Source organism: Cygnus olor, chromosome 3, assembly GCF_009769625.2.
Source record: "Cygnus olor isolate bCygOlo1 chromosome 3, bCygOlo1.pri.v2, whole genome shotgun sequence".
NCBI lineage: Eukaryota > Metazoa > Chordata > Aves > Anseriformes > Anatidae > Cygnus > Cygnus olor.
In genome coordinates this window covers 56,097,557-56,124,416 of record NC_049171.1, presented here as the reverse complement: position 1 = coordinate 56,124,416, position 26,860 = coordinate 56,097,557, and the positions used below count along the sequence as shown (strand labels likewise).

Here is a 26,860-nt window from a genome sequence, read left to right as displayed (position 1 = left end):
GTTTTGTTTAGGTTTGCATATTAACAAGGCCAAATAGTGAGCACAATAGTTTTCCTATTCCTTAGAAGACGCATTGACTTCTGGTAAAAGACACAAAGATGCTCATGAAAGAAGAGTTTTGAGGGTGGCAGACTGAGTCAAGTACCTGCCCTTTTGGGGGTGGAAAAGAGGCAAATATATCGAAGCCCTGACAGCCGTTGCTGCTGCCTGGCAGTGGGACTAAAAGCTCACAGGACCAGGTGTGGGAAGGAGCTGCAGGAAGGAAGCAAGGGCCAGGAGACCATCCGCATACCACGATACACTCGAGTAACTTGGCCACCACTGCTCACAGGGGCTTAACAGAAATGGGAAGTAGGAGCAGAGAAGCAGCGAGACCTTTGCAACAAGCATTTGTCAGGCTTCCAGCATCACGATAAGACGACTGCGTCCAAGTAACACAGAATCGAAACAAAACAGTGACGACAGCTGATATTTGTGAAGTAAATGAGAAAAATTGATGGGTTAACTCTTTAGTCATCATGTTTAAATTCAGATGAGAACAGCCTGTTCTCCTACACTTGGAATAAAGCTGTAAAAACTGTCATCTGTATTTGAATGTGTTACCAGCCAAGCCCAGCCTGGATGCGCCCCGTACACGTGTGACGGGTGAGGCATGGACAGGCTGCAAAAGCTGAGCAAACAGCTCAAACATGAGGGGACCCAGGCACAGCCACAGTGACCAGCTACTCAGCAGGGGAGCTTTACCTCTGCCATGCAACAACACATCCCACTTCCAGCGCACGGAGACCTGAGCTCCCAAAAGTTGCAGTCATGCAATGAGTGTTTACCACAATTCATCTAAATACTTATACTAGAAAACAATCAACTGCAAAACGAACAAACAAACAAAAAAATCAATTCTCCCTTTCCAGTTAAGTTTAAAACAGTGTGCTCAGTTACTCAAGCAGGTCATTTTTACCACCATGCCAATCTCTTACAAGAGCAAAACTTAAAAAGGAACATTGCTGTTTCCTCATCTCACTTGCAGAAGAAAACTCCGAGTAGCCAAGCTCTGGCCTCCACCAGGTTCAGACTGGATTAACCAGGTTCAGATCAGTTCCAACAGAATAATACTGTTAGCTATTAACAATAATCAACACTACAACCAAAACAAGCAAACAAAACAAAAGTTCCTTTATGAACTGGTAGTCAAGAAATCAGCAAAGCCATGGTTACTATGAGTAATCAGTGTCTAGATCAAAAACTTCCCCCCTCTGAATCCTTTCCTGTGCTTTTCTTGAAGATGGAAAAAACGTTAACACCTGCAAGAGTAAAAACACATGGCCTCAAACTTCGCTGTGAAGCGTCACTTCAGTTTTCGCATGGAACTAAGCAAAATCCATCAACCACAGCAACAGTGTATTGTGTGACTACTTGTATCAAAAAAGAGTAGATCAACAGTTCATTCTTCAACTATTTAGTACACAGGATCCAAAACAGACACAGAAGGCTCCTGAGTTCATATTTCCCAACCATAATTCCCCTTTCAAATAAGAAAAAGGGCCCAAACTACCACATATTTGTGAAATCTATTCAGTAATCTGTATTACTAAACCTCTAATACAGATTAGCCCACACAGTGATTCAGCTAGTAGCATCAGCAGTAGTTAATTGAACCTTTGGCTTCACCAACAATGGCTGCTATTATATCTTACTTTAATATCTACAGAAGTATTTCATGGTGCTTATTATATTCCCAACTGAAAGTGGCATTTAGCATAAAAAAGAGAAAAGCTCTCAATCAGAGGGAAAGAGTAGGAGAAGAGAGGATGCTCCCCCCTTCTCAATATTGCATTCCAGAAGATGGCTATAGAAGAAAACAGCATCACCATGGATGTGGGTGGTGACTTAAAAATAGCAAAAACTTTTAACACAAATCTCACAATTATTCTTTGACCATCCAAATCCTCTACATTCCATGGTCTATAGAAAAGGACAAATATTTTATAGTCATCCTTAAACTGTCCTGCTTTCCTTAAGAAAGCTACCTAGAACTATTTAGTTTCAAAGTCTTTGCTAGGTCTGAGGTTAAAGATGAGTTTTCTTGTGCACGTATCAATGATCAAAGTTTTGACTCTTGACCATCAGACAAGAAAACAAATTCTGCCCTTGTTCACTTGATAAATTTAACGCACAAACAACCACGTTGCATAGGTACAAGATAAAGCGAATGAAATTCTGAGAAGTACTTTTACCTGGTAGACAATTATCAGAAATAGTAACATATCTCTTTTCTTAGATTCAGGGTGGAATTTACAAGGTTAAATTACTATCACTTGGCTTCCCTTAGAAACCATGCAACTTAAAGGAATTTGTTTATGCAATGAAGTTGTTGCGAAATAACTAAGAATTGAATTATAAATGGTTATTTTGCTCTGCCTTCCTGAAAAGGAGACCTATCTCGTTGTACCAGTACATATCCAGAATAAAGCAAAGCTGCTTTTGGTGAAAAGCTACTATTGTATGAGGACTCCTACAAAGTGAAACTAACTGGTAACTTTTACATAGCTGGATAAACCCGAGAAGTAGACTAATGTGCATGCTGACATATTTTCAGGGGTAAATACTTCCTGGGAAAGGCTAGCACAGAACAGCCTTCCAAACTTCTGTCCACATACCAGCATTTGGATGAGCCCCAGATACCATACCAAAGCTCCAATTTCACATGACTTAATTACGTTATTTCTCATCATACATTCTAAATGTAAGGAACATATTAATACATGTTTAATGGAATGACAGATACAGCCACAACAGGGAGCAAACGTAAGACCAAGACCTGCAAACAAAACAGTCTTCTCCAGGGAACTATCAAGGCAAAAGCTTAAATGATGGCTGCGATCTGTACTTTGAGAAGCAAAAGTGAAAGCAAATCCCCAGGCAGAAGCAACAAACTACCCATCTCAAACAGCTAAACTGTTACCTAAGATACCTCAGCAGAAAACTGACACAAAAGAAAAATCCTCCTGTGCAAGCTGAAAGAACAATTCTGCACCAGAACTGACCAAATCCAGCAGAGAGCTGCACACAGTGATTTGAAACGCTGCATTTAACAGCTGAAATATCAGAGTTAATTTTCTTGCCGATCAAATTCTGGCTATAATACTGGGGTTGTTACTATGGGAGGTGAGCTTCACGCAGTAGCCAAGTTAGATTCCTAGTTAGGACTTGAGTTGGCCATGAGGGAGAGATTTGATTCTGGCAAAAACACCATCATGATCAGGTACGGCTGTGGAAATACATGCATGTAGCAAGAAGAACAAGGCCTCACTATGTTTTTCATTGCTTTTGGTCCTTTGAGGATCACTGTGCATTCAGGCACTGGCTGGGACTGAAGAGAAAGGTGGAAATAACTGCTACAATCACTGAATTCAGTTCTCTGCAGCTAACCTTTTTGGATGTTTAGGGAGACTAGACTATAATAAAAGACAAAATAAGACTTCAACCCACACAGCAGTCTCCTCTTTCTGGATGCTAAGGCAGGCTTACCCTGCATCTTCTGGAATCTAGCCCAAGACTTCACATCATCTGATCAAACACATACGTGGATCTGAAAGATCTGGGGTACAGGCAGAGCCAGAACTCGCACATATGAGCTGTTCCAGTACCCCTCCTCAGGCCTCAGACCTTTACAGCCCTTCCAGCAAGTCAGCCAAGACTGCACCCTGCCTATTGCCAAAAAAACTACTGAAGGAGTCAATACAGCTTTCCCTTCTCCCTCTGCGTTAGAGAGCAACTGTGAGGCTGCAAGGAGAGAAGCTTCAGCTGGCTAACAGTAGAAGACTGAAATGTTTTTAAATTAGTTTTCCAATTGATCAGGCAGTTGAATTAATTCCCCCTGTGACATATGATCACTAGTTCACAACCCAATAGACAAGTAGGAAATGCCCGGCCAAGGAGAGAGGCTCTTGCAGAAGTAGCTAGCCATTAGTCATCCTACTTGTCGTGTCAATCTACACCTTCAGATCATGTACCAGGTACTTGTACTAACTCTGCTTACCTTTAATAAGCCTGAAATATGCTCAGCAGCTCTCCTCAGTAAAAGCAGTTAATGGCAACTACAGTAAAAAGCAGGGAGGGCTGCAACGCGTTCCTTTTCTGTGAGCTTTACGCATCAGTGTTTTCCACATGTACATCCTAAAATTACTGTTCTTCAGCAAGAAGCTTGTATCCTGGCATACCTAAGTCATTACTAGGCTTAAGATCACTAACGTCTACCTTCCCCGTTGTGTACAAGTACTCAAACTGCTCAGCTGCACGTGTGGAAACCCATTGCTGAACCTCAGGCCTGAGCTCCGTGCCCGTGCTGACACTGGCACCCGCGGCACTTCAAAGATGGTCCTCACACTTCCTCATGGTCTGCTGGCCCCACGTCTGCTCTCCGTGCAGCTGTCACCCTGAAGGATACAGAATTCTCAGCTGTGCACCGAAAGCAAAGGGACTGGCTATGAGGTAGCCAGGCTTTTTAAAGAGAAGAAATGCATTACTCATCAGTTGTTTCCATAAGTTAATATGTATTTCCAGCATCTCCTTAACAAGAAGTAGGGAGGAATTCTATCAATAACTGTCAAATACACTAGAAACCACTGAAGTGGTTGCTTATAAGAATAAAATAATGACTATAAAAGATATAATATGAATGGGTCACCTCACTACTTGATAAGCAGTTCAAAAATTTTCACCAAATTTTCATTGTTATGTTCCAAGAATAAAGATATCGCCATGCCTACAATTGTAGGAAAGACACTATATGCATTTCTACAGATACTGCTCATCTACTTACAATCAAAAGTACTTCAAACTTGCCAAAAAAACACTAAAAATAACAACTAAAAAAACCCAAAAACACCCTAAAACCGACCCTGAAAACAAAGATTATTGACTACAAGGGTTTCTAAAGTGATGAGCATGTTGAAAGATGCCTTGAAACATCACTTATGACAGCATTAAACCTTTGCAAGGCTCCAGAAACTGGGTTGCCATTTCACATCACACTGAACATTTAAACAAACAGCTTTGTTCCTACCAGAAGTCAACAGAATTTTCAAACCACCACCAAGAAGGGATGAAATTGGGAACCAGGAATATGGATAGGTAAAACGAGGTGAAGGAGGTATTTTATCAGCTATATCCATCTCCACTCCTGAAACCACAGACTCAACGGTAATTGAATTCCATAATACAAGTTCAGGAAAGTTTTTTAATTATTTCCAAAGAATGCACAGTCCTTAGCAGGAGAGATGTTAACAAATAGGAACTGAAGAAGCAGAGGAGAAATTAACTCTTACAAAACATAGTAACACAGAACACACACAATGTATACACGGACGTGCATCTTTCCAAGTCCGTATTTTGCGAGAGCAAAAAGAAAGAATTGTCAGCTTTCATGACAAAAAGAAATGTTTCTTATCAAAGAGACCAACATTTTCCAAAAGTATTTGATTCAGCATTTCATTGATATTTTCATTGAAATGGAAGTACACCACATGACATTAAACATCACTGACCTGTCTACCAAATATGACCTCTAAAAATGTTTAGCTCTCATCTTATTAAAAAATTAAAAACAAAAACTTTTTATTTGAAAAGCATCAATTCCAGAGCAAATACTTCTACATAGTAGTCACAAACTGCAATTGCCTTCTGTGATTAAGCAATCATTGATGATCATTTGGAACAAGCCCAAGTTTCCATAGAGGCCTGATTAGCTGCAGTGGTTTACTTCAGAAAGGGGAAAGCAGTCACTGCTGTTTGAGCTTGGCTGGGGAGAGAGAGAGAAGAGGGGATGGGAAAAGAGTGAAAAGAAGGAAGAGCCACCCAGTTCAGCCACAAGTCACATCATTTCTTCCCTGCAGCTTTTCACTAGATCACAAAGTCCTCTTGCCTGACATGCAGGGGGAGAGAGGGGTGTACATGTACTCTTCACAATTTTCTCAGTCCACTTGACTTCCCTCATTTTAATAACTCACACATAGAGGCTCGCTACCTTCATGACTGCTCCTGCTCCCTCTTACCTTCATCCACAGAAGACTCTGCACCTGTGATGTTTCCTTTTAAACTGCACCTGTACAGAACAGCAGGAGCTGCCTCTGAGAACTGCCATCGCTTCCACCCGGCAAGCAACATTGATTTTCTGCACAAAACAAAGGCAGAAACATTTGCACTTGTGACTTTTGTGGTTTTGGCAGTATGCCCAAACACCATGATAAATGATGTGTTTCTTGTGTGCTCTTCACCAAAATGCTGCCTGCAGTTTCAGAAATCTGTCATCCTGCTGTTAGTTAAGTTCTGAATTGTACTGACATTTCTCCAGAAGAATTTCTCCATTGTTGCAGAAGAACAAACATGGCTGTGTCAATTTTGTAATAATTTCAGTCATTTTGGAATTTCTATCCATGTGTTCCTATGTTAGACGCTCCTCCCTCCCATGCTATAGATGTTTTTTGAACAAGTAACGCCAAGTTATAAAGAAGTATCATAAAAGAACATTAAGAATTTCTGGCAGCACCGGTAGGGCTGAAAATCAGCTTGAACCTTTACAGTAGTTAGTAGTAACCCTAGTAGTTAACATTGCTGGTACTTGTTAAGATATGCCTCAGCACTTTGCTGGTAGAAAGAGGCCCAGCTGCATGACACTCCCACCCTATTACTCCCAGCTGGACAGGGAGGGATGGCAGAAGTGATGCTCCAGAGCTTGTCCCTGGCACTCTCCCCTACCCAGCTTGATCAGCTGATGTCCCACTGCAGTCCCATACAACTCCATTTCTTACAAACACACAGGCTTACAAGAACGCTAAAGTGTTAGCATTAAATAACTAATGATACTATACTAACATTATGATGGCACCTCTGAAATCCATAAGTGAAAGAAAGCAATTCTTCGAATTTCCTCCCTCCTATATTCTACATATTCCCTACATAAATCAAAGTTGACATAGTTGAAACAGCTGTAAGAGTATACAAAATACCAGATTTCGCAGTCAAACTTAATTTAGGAACAGTTAAATAGATTACCTGTACAGCAAGAAAATAATTTAAAAAGAGCTAAAAATCCTTTTACGTTTATATTGAAAACATAAACCTTTAGAACTGGGTCACTCACGTAAAAGTGACAGATGTGATAAAGCCAAAGGATACTTACAGTTAAACCCACAACCTACTTGCTGCCAAGCAATGGGAAGAGCGTATCAAGGGAAAGTTTAAGAACATTTTATGGAATCATTTAGATTTAATGAAACATCTTTTGTTAAAGGTAAAATGAATCCTACCATCATAGGACACCCTAATTATAAAGCCATTTTTAGTAATGAGGTCTCTGGAGCATACTTTCAACCTTTAAAGAAGTAAAGGTCTAATATAAATATTTTAATGTAAATACATTAAAAATTACAGAAGACTGAAAAGAGACTCACATATAGTGTAAGCGAAATGAAAAAGAGCTCGTGTCTTTCAAGGATCAGTGACTCTCCCCACAGTTCTATCAGTTATATCTTATGCCTTCACATGCTGAACCATTCTGCAAGTTTCCTACAACAAACATATTATATATAAAGGAGTCCAAACAATTTACATGCATCAGGAAAACAAACATTAGTAAAAATAGGAGAAGTAAGAAATCCCACACCAGTGGTAATTTCTGTATTTGTTGTAAGCTTTGTGTACTAAATCCCCAAAGTACAAATGAGTACATTGAAAATTAAGTGCAAACTACAGTTCCTCTTGATTTCATTTGAAAAACTGTAATGAGTAACAAACAAGTTAGAAAGTCTTCCAGCCCACAGGAAGAATGACACTGCTTAAAGAAAATAGGAGGTCATAAAAGCACGTACATCCTCAGCTATTTCTGCACACCAAACCTCTGAAGAAAGTTATTAATCTCTCATTATAGCATATGAGCATCTTGCAAATACAAATGTACTTTTCCTATTACTGTGATTTATCTCAAAGAATACCTCAACAGCTCTTTGTGACTGAGTGCCAAAGCTGAGCTCAAACACCGAGTCACTGCAATAAGTGGTCATCTGCGAGACGTCTGTATTAGGTGACTTGGCTAAGATCATCTTGGAAGGCTCTAACACTGGCAGAAAAAAAAGCAACACTCGGACAGCTCAGTGTTATCAGAATTATGGTGAATTACATCACCTAGAGAAAAAGTCTGCATGTCTTACAGCAGTTTGTTGTCATACTGCACTTGATATCCTGTAACTAGCATTTGAACCATGAAGACAGACATCCTGCAATGTTGAGTCCCTCACTCGACCATGGAAACCCTACAGATTTTTAGTGAAGTGGCCTTAATGTGATATTTACAAAATAAATGGGTTTCTTCAAAGTTCTTTCTCCCAGGTATCCAAACCAACTCCGTATCGTATTTTTTCCAAATCAAATTCAAGTGGAACAGAACATTTCCATTTGGAAGAAGTGTAGAGAAAAAAAATAATCTACAAATCTGGATCAGGATTGCTAGATGTTAACAGCAGACTACTACAACTGTGATACATGGAAGATTCCTTTACTCAAAAAAAAAGTAAAATAAAAGCACCTGCTGAACTCACGTGGGACTTGTCCTCCTTAGCTTTGACAGCAGATAGATGTGTTATGATGGAAGGTGACAGATTTGTGTACTACATGGGACTAGACAAACTACATACGTACAGTGTTGACTACTACACAACAGAAACACTTAAAATCCATTGAGCAGCAAACAAGTGCAGTAAAGGACAGACAACCTGGCCAAGTAGCAGAAATTGTTCAAGAGATCTAAACAGAAAAGTGGAAGAAAAAAGGTGGAAAAAAAACAAACTAGAAGACAGTAGGACTGCTTCATTTAATTGCCACTAAGAAGGAAGCACGACAATTCTGTCGCTATTCTAGAAGCACCACCGTTACCTGCAGTGCACAAGTTCAGAAGGAAACTTACAGCGAGAGACCAAAGAATCCAAACGGAAACATGAAAGGAAAGGAAGGTGTCCAAAATGTATGTGTTTCCTCTTTCAGGAAATGATCTGTAATTCAACTTCTTTAAGAAGGTTTAATCACCATCTTAGATATTTGTATTATTACAGTACTCAACATGACTCCATAAAACGTTTAGAGGTTCAGTGAAATTTCAGAATAGCTATTCCTCCCCTAAAATTACATTTTTGGAGAAAAATTAATTTTACAAATTTGTTATTAATTACAACTAAAGCCATACCACAAATGGGGTCCTCTCCCCCAAAAAGCTGCAACAAATCTGACCTCCAAGGTAGTTTAAACTGTTGTAGGCGTAATTCCAAGATTTTTCCACTGTTGTCAGTATAAGGCAATTAAGATTGATCAGCTATCATTCCATATTTTTCCATTTGAATAAAAAAAAAAGCTATGAGCAATTTCCTGTTTGCTTGAGTTTGCAACATACGGCATTAGCACAATTAACTTATCTGTTGTATAACCCAAGGCATGATAGATGAAGATAACTTCTCTCAATCCCAAACCCAAAGGAATATCTAAATCTCTAAAATGCAAATCAGCGGTCAAAGCAAGAGCATGTTATATCAGTTCTGAATTTCCCACTACCGTGTGATGTATTCTAAAAAAAAAAAAAAAAAGAAACTCCTGTTGGCATCCAGTTTAAATTATTATATATTTTTTTTTAAATATAGCCCATTTTGTTTCTGGTCTCATTAGTGCAGCCCTACCTGCCCAACAGCATTAGTCACTTCCTGCATGAGCACTTGATCACCTACGCTCAGTGAAAACACCTTTTATTACATCCAACACCGTATACAGATTTCACTGAAACTTTAACGCTGTAATTGAGCACACCTGTCCCCCGTGCCACCACACACAAGGGTGTGACACACTAAACACTCTGGATAGGAACTTAAGAGAAAGAATAGCTCCTTTTCTTAAATCCTGCCCCCTCCAACCAAATTAGCTTGAAAAATACCTTCCTAGTGATTAATGTGAGAATTGGATATCTTTCTGTTGTAGGCTTTTATGATTTTAAACTTCCAAGTTTCACAACTGCTCCACCTGAACACCAAAAGTATCTATGAGTAATAGAAATGCAAGGCTATCAAGCTCAATTATTAAATCAGCATGCTGAAATCACGGGCCGTTGAGTAACTGAGTAACATACGCAAGTCCAGAAGAGACATATCCCAATTTCTCCATGCCACAAGGAACACCACTGCCCATGACCCTGCAAAAACCCCAAACCCACAACATTTTAAAAATAAAATAAGTCTGTAATTCCACTGATGTGAACTTAGCTTAGGTCCCCCCTGCTCCAAGCTGCACAGGCACACAGCGACGAAGGGCAAAGAGCTGCTTCACTTGGCCACAGCTGATGGGGAAGGGAAGTTTGGTCTCCATTTGATGCCACAGCAGGACACCAGCAGCGCAAAGCACAGCCAGCTCTTGGAGAAGTCTGCTGCCTGGGCTGCACGTACCTGCTGAAAATCAGATGGACAGGGGAGAGGACGTCACACCTGATCTGCCTGCAGAGATTCTCCTGCAAGGAGGTCTTTTGCTCCCGCACTATTGACAGGAATGAAAACAAGACAAACATGCCAATGATATGGCTGAGGTAGCAAGAGTCTGTGGCTCAACAACAGCTTCCTCCACACAACAGATGTCTGATGGCTTCCAATACAGAACTTTACTTAAATGGCATGGGTGAATAATCCATCACGCAGCCCAGTCAGTCTTAAATTGCACAATTTACCTTTTCAGAACACGACTGCAAGTACCGTAGCAAAAGAATCACTATGGAAAGGAAATACCGCTTTAAAATGCTACTGACAGCTGAAAGGAAGCTCATCCAGGAAGGGGAAGAAGAAAGAGCAAAAGTTGGAAGTCAGTGAGAACAGAGGTCACTCTCCAGGATCTTGACAGCACTTACTAGGTAAGTGCGAATCTTTTGAAGAAACTCAGCTTCCTGCCATAAATAAAGGTTTTATAACCCACTCAAAATACCTATTAGCCAAGCAATTACTTCATTTCACCTGTCTTTTCTTATTCTTTGGGTGGTACCTCTGTGTTTTTCAAGTTTCTCAATAGGTCATTACACAAGACAGACTATCGCTTGATATAATCCAGATACAGCTCTCCATGTTTTTTCCAGCATGGCTTACCTGTATGAAATATTTTCCATTAAAACTCACAAGCCTACATCTTTCAGAAATATTTTTTTAAACGTTCCAGTGCCTGTTATGTCAGCGTATATCAAGCTTCACATATGCATGTTGTTTGTTCATATCTTGAAGTAGGTTTGTTGTGATCATATTAGTCTCAATACTGATTATCAGTACATCGAGCCCAAAATTAAATCAATCAGCACTTTCATGAAATTTATCCTGCCAGGCAGACCTCGCTGGTGATATCAGAGACACTACATAAAACTAAGGTTCTAGAGGAGGCCAATTTATTTTGGCGTAAACCTAATATAACAAGAATGGAATAAAAATACCCTTTTTTTGCTATACTGCCTTCAGAGCTGCAAACACATACAGGACATTAAAGATGTAAGACATACACTTGGCTACCCTGCCTCTACCTCTGCACAAGGTTCGTTCACGTTCCTTGTGGGTCTAACTTCTGCACAAACCAGCAGTAAAGAGCGCAGCACTTTCAACAGCTGCATTCAGGTAGCACGCAGGTATATTTTGGGATGAATACAGAAACTTGATGTTTATTGCAACTCAGCTTTCTGATCAGCATGGCCCTCTCCACGCACACTGGGCCAGGCACAGAGCCAGGATGGATTTCTCCAGAATCCCCCAAAAGTCACCTTGCAGCCATCTTGAGCTACCAAAAGACTAGCTGGCAGCTATTACGACACTTTAAAGATGCTAACATCTTTCTACAAACCTTAGATATTGGTGTCAATAACTGGAATGAAAAAAAAAAACAAAACACCTTAAAATGAGACAGCAGGAGTTAAATTCAGGATGACGGCGCTGCAGCCTGCCAAGCAAAGCATGCAGCTGAAGACTCACAGAAAGAGGAGGAAGCTCAACAACATTCAGCTACTGCCTTCTAGTAATTAATAACACACTTGCCGAGCTTGTAGCTGTAACTTCACAGCAAAATAAAGTTTAAACCCCACCCAAACACCCCCAAAAGAGATTGCTTTTCAATGTTACATAGCTTTTTTTGGTACCTTAACCATCTGTTCTGGTCTTTGTTTTCACATAAAAGCAATCTGTGGAAACTAAAACAAACAACGACTGGTCTTTGGTAATTGTTCATTCTATCACGAGTTTCTCTACACAGCAGCTTGCACGAATTCCCGTAGAGAGTTATTTCACAAAGGCATCCTCTGTAGTCAGTATCAAGACAGGTAACAGCAGTCAGTCTCTCCTCAGTGGGGGGAGCCAGGGGAACTGACTCCAAAGTTGCTCTGATTCAGCCAGATCAGTTGAACCAAAAACAGTACTGAAGATACAGTTTTGAGATTTATTTAAAAGTCAGTTTTCCTAAAACTGGTGTGAAACACGTGACTTCAAATTCCTAACGGACCAAAGACATACAGTACACAAAGCACTGTTCTGAGTGCGCTACTTGCAAATATGCCCTGGGTATTAGTAAACTCTTCACTGCATTCAGTGAGTAAAGAGAGTAACATCAGACAGGCAAACCTCTTCAGTCATCTCCTCATTTAACAGAACGCACCCACAGAAGCGCAGAAGGCTTTCCCATCCAACCGGGACAAACTTGGTGCCTAATGGTGCCACACAGAGAGTCCCTTTTGATGGAACTGCAGGCGCTGGCTTTGAGACCAGCTCAGGTACTGCACTCTTCTTCCTGAGCCCACAGGGACTGCAAGGGAGCTCCCAGATCTCTAATCCACAGATACATGCTGATTTCCAGCCTATCTTAATTCATTGCAATTTTTATAGTACGTGTTGTGCCAAAATTTCCGTAGGTGTCTTCCCCCATTCACCCACACCCTTGCAGTTAGAGAAAATGGACATTTCTCAGTTCTCATTATGTTAAAATAAACAGATCCACATCCGCACAACAGCACTTTTCCCTTTTCAACCCTCCTTCGTTCCTGCCACTCTTAAGCACTGGTGCCTGGGATTCCGACAAAGCCTCACCAAACACAATGCCTCATTACTCTCCTTTCAATACTACACCCTCAAATTGCATTCAGTTTTTCAGTGACTCCACCATATCAGTCTCTTGCATCTTTGGTCATCATCAACCCAGATTTGCTGCCTCCTACTAATGTTCCAACAGCAAGGCAGACTCCTACTCAAAAAATGAAAATGCTGTTATTGACCTCTAATCATACATCCTAGCATGCCACAGCGTCTGATTTCATTATACCCCTACAAAGCCTGAGAACAGCCTAGTTAAGGAAAGGGAAGAGAAAGCAAAAGAAACATGTGCAATTAGAGGAAATACACAGAAAGAAGAGATAACCATTTAGAATCAAATTTGCTGCAGGACCTCCAAGAAGCATTGCTTCTCTGAAGAACAGAAAGCTTTTTCCCAGTCTCAAAAAGGAGCCCAGCTGAGGGCTCGCTCAAACAACCTCATCCTCACTGTTTCCTTTCATCATCATGACCAATAAAGCTTAAAATTCTCCTAAGATCAAAACTCCGTACAGAAGCTGAATGATAAGCTAGCGTCAGAAAGCTTACTATCTGGTGCCAGGTCATTATTGAGACAAGGAAAAGGGATGTTCTCCATGTCTCCTCCCCTGCACCCAAATAAACCCATACAAGTATCTCAATGCTGCTCAGTAAGAAACATGCTTCTAGTTTGTGAAAGATACAGACCATTCATGCCAGTGTAAATGCTAGAAGTGTGGATTACATAAAGCTTAAAAAATTTCTACGTTAGTTGTAAAAATAGGCTTAAAACTTCTATGGGTCAAAAGCATAAGCAATATGCTTACGGAAATTAAGTTAATTAGAGTGGAGAAGAATATAGTGGAGTAGGAATTAATTGGTTTCAGTTGTCTTTTTATTTTGTGTAATTGTACCAACAGACTTTACCACCAAGCTCAAGAACAACCTTCACGAGCAAAGAGTTTCTTAAGCAAAGATCTCATGCATACTGGCTCTTTCATGACTGTGTTGTACCTTGTTATACTGTATATTTTTAAAAGACATTGAATTTAATAAATCCTCAGGCATTTTATAACTTAAAGAAGTCATCTTTCCATCATTTTGAGGTCTATATCTTTATTCATGTGTTATTTGAACAGGCAGAGAGGAACAAGGTACTTCTTTTAAGAGTGCTCTCGTGGAGGAAAAAAACCTCTTTAACCCACAAGAAAATAATTTGGCACTACTTGACAGCAGTAAACTAACATTTTTGAAACACTGGCTAGACTGAAAAAAAGGTGTCCCCTTTGAGAGAATATTCACATGAAAAACTTCACTGGTAAAACTGCCTTAGGGGTAATCTGTTCTATATCAAAGGTGACTTGGGGATGCTTTAAAATTCCAGCTAATCGAGAGTTTCTTGTTTAACGACAGTACAGGAACAAACCACCGGTGGACAGCAGCAGAGACAAAAGGGCACCAGCTGGGCTGGATGGAAACCTCAGTGCTGTGGGTGGCTCTGAGAAAGGCTCTGGACCATGCTACATCTGTCCAAGAGCTGTGGGTGCAGATGCACCTTCGGGCGCTGGACAAGCCGTGACTTCCGTCTGGATGGTGAAAGAGGAAGCGATGCCGCAACGTGACCAAACTGCAGTTTTGATTTCATCAAGCTCCAGCGAAAGCCTCCAGGTGCAGACTTCTCAAGCCAGTTCTTTCTCCTCCTCTCACGCTGCCCTTCAATCCTTTTGCTCTGACAAACTGCCACCGCTGCCGGAGTAAGTGGTCCTGCTTAGCCACTGCCACTTCATTCGGTACCACCTCCTGGTGCATGGCTGTACATGAGACAACCAGGAACTTAAGTCGACAAAAGAAGTTAAGAATAGTTGCTAAAGGTTAACTTTAATCCAGATCACTTTGTTGGTGGAACAGATGATGCAGAAACAGTAAGGGCCAAGTAGCACTGCTAGCAAAAGTGACTAAACTGTTTGCCTTAGCAAGATGTCTGCTCTTTTTGATATAGAAAGAAAAAGAATAAGATCCAGAACTCATTTTAGATACTTAATCTACTACAAGTGACAGCTTGGCCTTGTCTAGCTAGGTCTCCTCCTGCCTTGGCTTAAGTGAGGTTCTCATGAGGAACTACTTGCTAGATGCTTCAGGCAGGATTTGCTGAGTTACTCTCACAAAAAAACTGAATCAAACCCTAATATTAAATACCTCACTCACTGAGGCAAAAGCACTCAGGACTGTCCATCAGTAATAGTCACAATTCACTGCAAGGAAGGTTTAAATCTTGGACTGGGAAGCTGCCAGTAATTTAAAATGAAGTTATAACTCCAGCAAACAGCTTGAAAGAATGAACATCTCTAGATGTTTAAAAATTACTGCTAAGTGTCACTAAGAAATACGACAGCAGCAAGTCTGAATCTACTTCCTGTTATACAAACTGGAACAAGCTCCCCAGGGAAGTAGTCCCTGCACCAAGTCTGTCAGAATTCAAGAAGCGTTTGGACTGTGCTCTTAGTCACATGGTCTGAATTTTTGGGTAGACCTGTGTGGAGCCAGGAGCTGGACTCGATGATCCTTGTGGGTCCCTTCCAACTTGGGATATTCTATGATTCTATGAAATGGGTGAGAATTTCTGAGGTTGCCTGATTTCCATAGATCACACATAAGGTAAATGGGGACTGTAGATACGTGCACACTTTGAGACATCCAGGTTTTAATATTCTATTTTGCTTCAGCTACTTTGAGGCCCAGATGGTCATGCAGACGTCAATACGCATAAATCTCTAACAGAGTCAACATTTAGACAGAAGTGCAGTGCGCTACAACCGATTTTCTAGCCTTACTGAGTAGGATTTGTTCACTACAACAAAATACACTATCACCACCATAACTCTCCCTGGAGACCTAACACCTACATTTCGTAGTTGGCATTCAACCCTTTGAGTCTAAATACTATGGAGCATGTTTGCTCTTTTGCAGGCTCATCCACTCCAAAAAATTTTTAAGTTGCACATTCTTTCCCCTTTTTAAGCCACATGCTAATACCATAAAGTTAACTAAGCAGAGTTTCCAAGCTATTGCACAACTGTACTGCATATGCACTCGAAAAAGCACTGAGCAGTTTACACGCGCGCTTCCATAAGTCCTTTAAAGGAGTACTTCTGAGTAGACAAATTATACCTGGCACTGCACAGGTGCACTGGCATGGAAAAGCACAAGGTGTCCCCTCCCCAAAGTGCATTCATACAGCAAGCAAATTTTAAACAGCTGAACGTGTTAATCCCTCTTCCACCATTTCTTTGACCCCATACAGCATCGATAGTAATGACAACTGTCAAGTACTTCTTTTTAGCTGTCAGGAAAAAAAAAAAAAGCACTTCTCTCTGCACCTCTGTAATTGTACCACAAACAGCACAACACATCTACCTACTCCACCCTTCTCTGCTACCTACTGGGTGTAAGACTTCCAGCAGGCCAGTAAAACACTAACCCGTCATTTTCCTGGAATGTCTGTACTGAAGTTGCATCCTTTAAACTGTCTCTAAAATCCACGGCTATTTATTGCTACCTTTTATTTTCTTAAAGTTAAATTTATTCCCCCACCCACTCAATAGGAAAACAGAACCAGTCCCATTTCACTTTCTGGCTACTATTTACCAGAACAACTGAATAGCAACTCAGCCGCAGGTTTAAAGAGAGACCAAAGATCCACCTTACGTATGGAGGTCACCAGTCTTCACAACACCCTTTTATTTTATGAAAGCTTACCCCAGGCGAGCCTACCTTCTGGGGCAAACTGATTCTTACATCATCAAGCCCTTCCCATCCTGGCAGCCTTCTTCTCGCTCTTCTTCCTTCCTCGTATTGTGTGAGCAACCTCAGAGCCACATCGCAGCTGAAACAATTTGGATAGGACTTCCCTTTCCTACCAGCTGAAGGCACAGTCATTCAGATCCCCATCCTACCGATGACCTGATACACCACTCCCAGGAGTTCAGGGAGCCAAACCCATTAAACTAGAGATGCACCTGCCTTTGCTGTCATTTACTCACATCAATGGTAGATTGATGGCATCAGCATTTCTAGGTTTGAGAGAGTTAAACCTTGCCCCCTCTGCTTTCCACCACAATATCCAGCATGATTTGTACAGTACTTAATAAAAACACCAGTCAAAAAAAAAGTCCATGCAAGCAGAAAGATACATTCATTTTTTCAACCTCATATTCCTTACAGAAAACATACTTGCAGTTCTGTAAATGCATTACACAGCAAACACGTAAGGAAAAGGAAGTGTGATAGCTTTAGAAGCTTCTTGATCTTTTCATTAAATTGTAATCTAGGAAGTGCACAGCCTTTCTCACAATTAAGTAAATAAACAGGAGCAACTGTACATCCCAACAAGCTTGTCAATGAAAATATACACCGATCTTCAACTGAAGCAGTCAGGCAGATTTTAAGATAAATGCAGCCTTTATACCCTTTTAATTTCAGTTCTAAAACTGGCTTAAACTATTAGACTTCTGCCCTCCTGCACTGTTAATCTAGAAAATTTTCTTCTCCAGAATTCTTTAATATGATTTTTTTCCCCTACATTACCTATGTCAGTTACCATAAGCAACTGCTCTCCTAAGACTTATTTACCTACACAATAAATGTATGTATGACACACTAGAGAAGCACACATTTTAAGAGCTGGCTGTTCAGCAGGAATGCTGTTATTTCTATGCTCGCAATAGTTTCTTTGCCTTACCATGTTTTTTTTCGAGGTACTTAAGAATGGACTTGAAAGTTAAGTGGCCTCTTTGTCACTAGACAAATTGTCACTTTTTTTCTGCATCAGGAAAAGTCACTGTTTCTTGGCAGATAGAAAACCTAAGAACAGATTTCTTTTTTTTTTTTTTGAATTAACTCTTAAAGAAAATATTAAAAAAAAAGAGCAACAGAAAGATAAGTTCAAGCAGCTGAAGTACACTAAGTGACAGATAAACCAGCATAACAGGGTGGGTAAGTAATGCCCTTCTTCGCCAGTCTAAATTCTTTTGAAGAAATCACATCCCTTACAACTCTTAATCATTTTGATAATGTACTTGCATCCTGGCCATTTAAGATACGTACTTTTCTTGATCCTGGCTGGTTTAGAGAGCAGGAAGCACGATATTTGTACAAGAAGAAGAGAGGAATGAAGGGCCAAGAGGCCCCAGAGCAGTTGGGATAACAGTTGCTCTGGGTGGAGAAACAGAAGAATGGGACACAGGTGAGCTCAAGACCTTCCCAAGCCCCGTTTAACTGCTTGAATCCTCATTGTTTGGACAATTAAACCCCAAAAGTTCAGTTTTCAATTCATTTTACTTTAAAAACCCTGGTCTGAGTCCACTCCTGTGCCTGACGTGGCTCCTGGGACCCCCTGGCAGGAACAGTAGGAGGAAGGCACGGAGCCACTATCATCCCCATGGCTCAGCCTGCCTACCAGTCCCAATGCCAGCCTGGTTTCACCACTGATACACCAGTGAGCCTCAACACACTGGGTATGGAAGGCAGCTGAAACATGGAGCTTCTGCTTCACAGAAACTCTACTTCAAAATTAATCCAGTTCTCCTCCATTTCCCACTGCAATTCCATGTTAACAGGATGTCTTTAGCCTTCAAATTCAACTCTGCAATAAACATCAGCTGTTTCATGACACCATTTATCCTCACCCCAGGAATTCAGGCATTGCTGCATTAGCAGAACCCTTCCTGGAATTGTTCAAAGACGACAGTAATATCTTTTGTGTTCCCAACATCTCTGTTCCTGTAGATCAGAGTTTTACTGGAAATATTCTTAGCTATATGAAGAACATCCATTCGCTTTCCCCTTCCTTCCATCACAGCATGGCTAAGGATGGCCACGTATTCCAGCTCTGCATCTTGCAGAGACTTATTCAAACAACAGGAATTCAAAGCTTTCCACGTAGAGTAAGTTTGAAGCTACTTTTTCACAGGAAATGGACATAATGCACAAAGTGGTGTTATGTTGAGAGTACCTTAGTCTACTTGTGCTAGGACAAGTAGGCAGTGTTATCATTCAAAAGTACTGCTCAAAAACAGCTTTCTTAATTTAAATGCATTTGTAGCAATGCTTAATTTTGTAAGACTTTGTTTCAGACCTAAGCTTTGGCCCACACTGCATCCATGAACAAGCACTCTGCAGAACTGGAAGTCAGCTATTCGCCTAGTCAACTTTAAAGACTAATGCTTACAACCTTGAAGGTACGTCCTGAACTGCAGTACTATTCCTACGACAGCTGGGTGCACAGCAGCATTTCAGCACTGCCACTGCATACAACACGTCAGGAACCCAGGGGACTGATTTTCAGAAGCTGTTTTTTGTTGAAAATCAGAGCACTCTTGTAGCTCACACATCACCCACAGCTGAGGGACCATGTATATCTGCCACTCTGCCTCCTCGGGAATGCAGTATCTACCTCACAGTGGCTGAAGTGGCTAGTTTGGTTCAGAAAGCCTATAATCTAGCAGGTAATATATTCTCTTCTACTTTACCTCTCTTCCTCCTTTGCAAACCTCTCTGCTATTGAAACTTTAGCTGAAAGGTGATCGATCAACCTGCTGTCACCTCTCCAGTCTGCAGCCATCCCAGCAACTCACTAGCTAGCATTACAGCACGTTTTGGGATTAAGACCCCTTGCAAACACAGATTTGCTCCCTCACTGGATGACAGTGGCCCTCCCGAGCTCTGGTTTGCGTCAGGGCACCAAGCAGCTCATTAACAATCAGATGATTCAGCACTCCGTGTCTACATTCCTGCTGCCTGGTTTCCTTCAGCAGCCAGACTACAGCTTTGAAGGCATATCATTTACATGATACAATCAGACACCTGAAGAGGTGCACAGGTGTCAAGTCCCTCTGGATCCAAGCTGGTACTAGTTTTGGGCAACACAGCCTGCTCCTGAATTCTCCTGCTTCCTAGCACAGCTTCATCATCACACGCGTCACATAAAAATCCCGATTGTAACGTTCTGCTGCTGTTTCCTCCCCTCCTGTCTTTCTGAAAGATCACACACCAAAAAGAGGGGGTTGAAAACAAGATCTCAGGTCATAGGCAGAGCAAAACTAGTAACAGATTCCAGGTAGAGGGAGGATAATCCCCGCATTTCATGCTCAGGAGAGTAGAGTAAGATTCTTGTCCCACCAAAGCCAGCCAGACACTGAGCATTGCCAGCTGCAACCCCTCCCCGCCCCAACATCCCCTTCCGATTTATCCACATCCACTAATCTGATTAGCATTCCTGTAATTAAAGCACCACAATATCTGATTGGTAGGCTGCTTAAATTAACTCATCCAAAGTCCTTTAATATAAGAAATTACTGCTCCAAGAGAATTACAAGATCTACAAAATAAAGCATCGCTAATGAGCATAAGATCAAAACTGGATTATCAAGTTTCCCAATTTAGAGGTAGAAGAGCAAGCAGTCAAGTCACCAAGGTTTCTATAAAACATTTACAGTGACTTTATAAGAAAAGTAAAACAAGTATAAATACTATTTTATATATATATATATATATATATATATATATATGTATTCCTTCACGTATTTAATAAAGAACTTACCATACTTTGTAGATGTTAGAAAGAGCAAATGTTATTTTGGTCTATTCAGTATTTACTGAAAAGTGAGGAGTGAGATTGTTGTTCTGAATAGCACTCCTCAGGTCTACAGATTAGAGAGATGAAAACACATAAACCTTAGCCTCTTTAGCAGTGCAGGATAAGTTAAATATAACACTCCAGTTAAACTGTAGGTTTCACCCTCTCTTCTTACGAGAAATTTCTTCCTATGGCGATTAGTTTATTTGCACAGAAAATTTCTGAACAACCCCCCACCCAGACACACATACGCACAAAAAGCAAAACCAGGCACAAATACTCCCTCTGACTCAGATTTACAAGCAGCCAAGGGAGGTTAGGAAGTGAATCACTCATTTAGCAAATCCGTGCGTGCACACAGCTTCTGGAATAAACCGTGTTTGGTGCAATGCTAAATGTAGAGGAAGATGTGAAGTGAAGGAATTGTGAATGCAACATTACACCTGCAGGATCAAACGCTCCAGTTCTTCCCCTGCTTCCCAGGTTACAGGCTGTATGCACAAGGACAAGTAGAAGCACACAGCCACCAGCTGAAGAAGTTCTTTCACCCTTCTGGCTCCTGCCTAACCGGGCACATTCCTCAGCACCCAGTAAGATCGTCTCCGCGAGCACCACGGTCCTCAAAGAGCACAGCCATCTTCAACACTTGCGCTCGCTCAATTGAGCTTGTGAGCTAGTGTACCAACACAACAGCTTGGCCTGCATCCGCTCCTGGAGGTGGGTCTTCTCATGACTTCGACTGGGATCTGCAGGACCCACAATTGTACCCCAAACTACAACCCTATTCATGATAACCCACTACACATACCTATGCCTTCCTCAATTTACCTGGGTCCAAAACGATATTCACTTTTTTTTATTTTTTGTAAAATATTAGATAAAGTGGTCTTACTCAGACCCTAAAAAGCCCTGAGTGGTCTGCAAGTATAAGGCCCAGAGAAAGAATAACTGAACTGAGGCTGAGGTAAAATTATGCCACTTACTACAAGTCAGGCTCCAGATCAGCCTGGGAGCTGGCTCACCTGATAAGCTTCTACACCATGCATTAAATCCTTGAAAGGGATTATGCAGCAAGGTGCCAGTGATAAGAGAGACTGGATTTGACCTCTAAGGACCTTCCCAAGGCAACATTCCTAAATCAACTGTCCCCATTTTACCCCCACATCCGTAAAACAAGGAGAGAACTCTGCAGTCAAAGCATTTTCATCTAGATAAACTTCTTTTCAATAACACCTAAAGCTGCAGTTGATTTTCTGATCTATAAAGTGCTCTAAGGCTGAAGTTTTGACGCAGTTATACATCTGCACAGAAGACATTACAGGGCATTAACAGGGTTTTTACTTGGCTACTCCATTAAGCATCATTTCAGAAATCACACTGAAGCCATCATCAAGACTCCAGCTTTCTTCAGGGGTAAAACAAACATAGACGTTAAAGACAATTTCTTTCAAGTGTCACACTTCTGCCAATATACACCACGTTTTCAGCATAAAAGACCACTCCTTCTCCAGAGACTGGAGTCAGTGTCCTCTCAAACAAAGGGCACAGCTTGCTACTTCTCTGACACAGAAACCAGACCTAAATGCGCATTCCTGTTTCTTCTCTCTCCTTCCACTCTCCTCCCATCAGTTTCAGGTACACTCCTACACAAAGTTGACTGCATCCAAATTGAAAATGTTACAATTTTTGAGAAGCACCAGCTTTCCAGCATTTACTCTTTTCAAACTTTTAAGTTTTCTTTTTAGGAAGGAAATTACTAAATGAAGTGCTAAGTCTCAAAGATGATTTTATTTTTATCCTATACTGTCTTTCCACTCATCTTCCCAGAAATTCCTCTGATATGACAGGCCTTTTCCCTCTATCCTCAGGATGAGTCATAAAATCACAGAATGGTTTGGGTTGGAAGGGACCTTAAAGACCACCCAGTTCCAACCCCCTGCCATGGGCAGGGACACCTCCCACCAGAGCAGGCTGCCCAAAGCCCCATCCAGCCTGGCCTTGAACACCTCCAGGGATGGGGCATCCACAGCTTCTCTGGGCAACCTGTGCCAGTGCCTCACCACACTCAGAGTAATGAATTTCTTCCTTCTATCTAATCTAAACCTACCTTCTTTTAGTTTAAAGCCATTTCTCCTTGTCCTGCCACTATACCCCCTGACAAAGAGTCCCTCCCCAGCTTTCTTGTAGGCCCCCTTTAGACACAGGAAGGCTGCTATGAGGTCTCCCCAGAGCCTTCTCTTCTCCAGGCTGAATAAGCCCCAGCCCATTGATCACCTTCACAGCCCTTCTCTGGACTTCCTCTAATATGTCCATGTACTTCTTGTGCTGGTGGCCCCAGAGCTGAATACAGTACCCCAGGTAGGGTCTCACTTGAGCAGAGCAGAGGGGGAAAATCACCTCCCTCGGCCTGCTGGCAGGTCACAGGATCCTTCTACAGCATGAAGGAAAGATATATCACTTCTTGTTCTTCTCAAAGAAATAACACTTGTTCTTCTCAAAAAAAGGGAGATACAGTAAAAATACGTGGATATTTGAGGGTGTTTGGTTTCCCTTTTCCCCAAACAAATACATCAAGCAACTAAAATTCTATCTGGTCAGAATATAGCATGTGTAATAAAGTCTGTGTGTCCACAAAACCACTCCATGAATCTCCATCTCAAGATCAGCTGCCTTGCTGCAGACTTCTCTTTCTCTGCATTTGTATCCCTGCTCCATCTTTTATGTGTATCAATATGGCTATCTGCCATATAGACCTTTTAATAGCTTCTGGGATAAATTTTGCAGAGTGCTCAGCAATAGCAGCGGCTTCCTTGAAGAGAGCATCCCTGTACGTACATAAAGCAGCTGGCCAATGCTAAATCCACCTCACGGGGTATTTACCTGGCTCCCAAGCCCAGTAGCTGTTCCAGCCATCAAGCCACGGGATCATCTTCAAAGAGCCCAGCCAAACCCAGGCTATACCTTAGTCCTTAGGCACAGCTTTAGCTACCAGATCACATAGATCAGTCGGGTCATTGTAAGTGATCCTCTCTATCGCTTTAGCTCAGAATCAACACTATTTTGGGTTTGAGGCTGAATCTTGCTCTGGTACACCTTCTTCCCAGGCCTGGTGAGATCCTACATCCCTTCCTGCTCAAAGAAAACAACTGGGACAAAACATGCAGGTTTATGGGTATTTCAATTATTTTAGACAAGTTACACTCTAAAAACATCTCTTTTTCACTGATCAAAAGAAGGGCCTAGCCAAATGTATTCAGTGTTTATGCCTACACTGTAGACATTCAGATTTGATCACAGAACGCTTTGGGTTGGAAGGAACCCTTAAAGACCATCTAGTCCAGCCCCCCTGCCATGGGCAGGGACATCTTGCACTAGACCAGATTGCTCGAAGCCCCATCTAACGCAACTGTGAATACTTCCACAGACAGGGAAGTCTCTTGAGGGCGATGCCTGAAGACCCTGCCTGGCCATTTCCCAAAATATGTTACTACCTGTTTTATTAAGGAAAAGACTACCACACCTCATCATATCAACACGTAGAGCAGGCTGTGTGCAGCTACAGAAGCTGGAAATGAATACCTTCACGCCACACCACTTTGCAATCTCCAAAGTGAGACAATATCCTGGCACATGACCTTGGTGGCAAATACCAAGGAGGCACAAACATGTATTGGCAACGTACTCTAAAAACTTTCCAAGTTTTCAGCTCATCACTTGACTACAAACCAAACTAAAGCATGCAGAGCTTTGTGCGTAAGTCTTGCTAAGCGTTCCTGAATTTCAGCGTTACAGGAGATGTACAAAAGCACATCTCCCAGCTCCTCTCAACCCATCAGTTCCCACGTAAGGCCCTTACGAGCTATCTAAACACTATGAATGTGTTCCATGAACACCTCAGTGAGTTTCGTGTTAGCTAGGACAAACGCCACCAGCATTACCCAGTGCCGAGCAAGCTTGCCAGTGCCCAGACAGACACGTGCACGTCCCAAGCCGTGCGATGTCCGCTGCTCAGAGGAGCCCTCCATCTATTTATAGTGCTCGATGGAGCTGGAGCTGGCGATCCAGCTCCAAGGCACGCCGTCCAGCTGGAGCTCGGACCACCCCGGCACGGCTCCCGGGGCCAGCAGGTGTAAAAATACATCCTACCAGCCACCCAGCACGTCCACTCTGCACGTCGCAAATGCTCCTCCTGAGCTCGTACGAGAAGGCGTATGGCACACGGCTCGGTTTGGTTTGTTTTTTCCCACACGCCCGACATCTCCCGTTGCTCTCCGGGTTTAGGGCACGCCTACGCTGGTGGCGGAAACAATGCCCGAGTGTTTTGTGATGCTAAACCAGCTCCTAGAAACACTAGCGAGGCCAGAGGCTGGCTTTCAAGCTGCTGATTTCGGTTTGAAACAGCACTCCGGCTGGCAAACCGGCGGTGAAGCAGCAGCCTGCAAGCAAGCAGCTGCCTGCCCGGCACGGAAAAGCCCTTCTTCCCCCGGGGTCCCTGCCCGCCGCCGTACCCCCGATCCCCCGGGGCAGGGGCCGTACCTGGGAGCTGAGGTACCGCTTGAGGCACTCCTCGCACACCGCCTTCTTGCAGCAGGACAGCGGCTTGACGGGCTTCTCCTCCAGGCACACGCGGCAGCTCAGCACCAGCAGCGGCCCGAAGTCCCCCGCGATCAGCCCGGAGAAGGGCTCGGGCAGCAGGTACAAGTCCACCACCTCCACGCTGCCGCCCGCCGCCAGCGGGTCGCCGCCCGCCGCCACCCCGCGCCGCGACGGGGCCGGGAGCGGAGCCGGGAGCGGGGCCGTCACCGGGGCCGGGGCCCGCCCGACGCCACCACCGCCCCCGGGGGAGGGCGGCGATGCGCGGCGGGCGGCGGGCCGGTCGTTCTCCACGCAGTACACGGTGCAGTACACGTGCCGCCGAGGGGGGCGGCGGCGGCCGCTGCCCCCCTCCGGCCCCGGCCCCTCCTCCGCCGGGGCCGCCGGCTGCTCCGGCCCGGCCGCCGCCTGCTCCTCCTCGTCTTCGTCCCCGCCGGCCCCTCGCCGCTCGGGCGGCGGCTCCCCGCTCTGTCCCGGCCCCGCCGCCTCCCGCAGCGGCGGCTCGTCCGCGCCGGGCTCCCGCGGGCTCCCGGCCGGGCTCGGCGGCGCGGCGGCGGCGGCGGCCGGTGTCGGCGGGGCGCTCAGCGAGCTCTGCTGCTCCCCCATCGCCGCCCGCCGCCGCCGCCGCTCCTTCCCATCCAGCCGCCTCCCGGCGCCGCTTCTGCTTCCGGGTCCCGAGCCCCCGCCGCTACGAGCCCCGGCCGCCCGCGGGCACCGGCCGCCGCCGCCGCCCGGCCTCTTCCCCCCGGGGCTGCGGAGGGAGCGGCGGGGGCCGCCCGCTTCGCTCAGCGCCGCCCCCGCGGGCTCGGCCGCAGCCCGAGCCCCATGCCGCGGGGCGCAGGCGGGCAGCCGCCCCGGAGCCGCGGGGCAGCGCGCACCCACCGCGCCCAGCCCGGCCCGGCCCCGCCGACCCCGGCCCGCCCCCGCCCCGCGTCCCCGCCCCGCTCTGACGCGCCCTCGCCGGCCCGGCCCTCCATTGAGCCGTAAACACCGGGGGAGGCTGCTCCGGCAGCGGGACGAGGAGGAGAAGGAGGAGGGGGCTGGTGGCCACGCTGCTCAGGGCTCCGCCAGCTGGGCGAAGAAGCAGCCACCTCTTGGGGCAGAAGGCTCCGTCCCCACACCGGCTGCTTGGGGCCGGCTGTCGCCCAGGTGTTGTCAATCCAGGGGGCAGCTTTGCGTCCTTCATAAAGCCTTTTCTCGCCAAGCTGTTTGGTTTATGAGAGCTCTATCGTGTTTGAACACAGTTGCGTGGAACTGAGCCTAGTTCCTTGAGAGATTGCTTTTCTCCCCGTGGCACACAGCCAAGCCCTACCTCAGCAGGGAGCCCCACCTCTGAGCTCCGCAACCCAAGTACCACCGGCGGCTGGCAGGGCACGAGGGCGCCTCCGTTTTGAGGAGCTCTGCCCACCGCCCTCCAACAGAGCCCAGATCATCTAGTCCTTGCAAATGTGGCAAAGTTGGGTTTTCTTTTGTTAAGCCTGGCAGTGGGTTTGGTGTGAACAGCTATGCTTGCTGGCTGTCCTTTTAC

At 43.9% G+C, this 26,860-nt stretch overlaps 1 protein-coding gene across 1 annotated transcript in view; it reads right to left on the bottom strand.

Moving 5' to 3' along the window:
- The window catches only part of RNF217 (ring finger protein 217), a 54,186-nt gene extending 28,248 nt beyond the window's left edge, over positions 1–25,938 (bottom strand). Inside the window, exon 1 of the mRNA XM_040551103.1 lies at positions 25,276–25,938. Coding sequence (XP_040407037.1) covers positions 25,276–25,938 — 663 coding nt within the window. The remainder of the gene's footprint in view (positions 1–25,275) is intronic.
- Between the last annotated feature and the right edge of the window lie 922 nt (positions 25,939–26,860).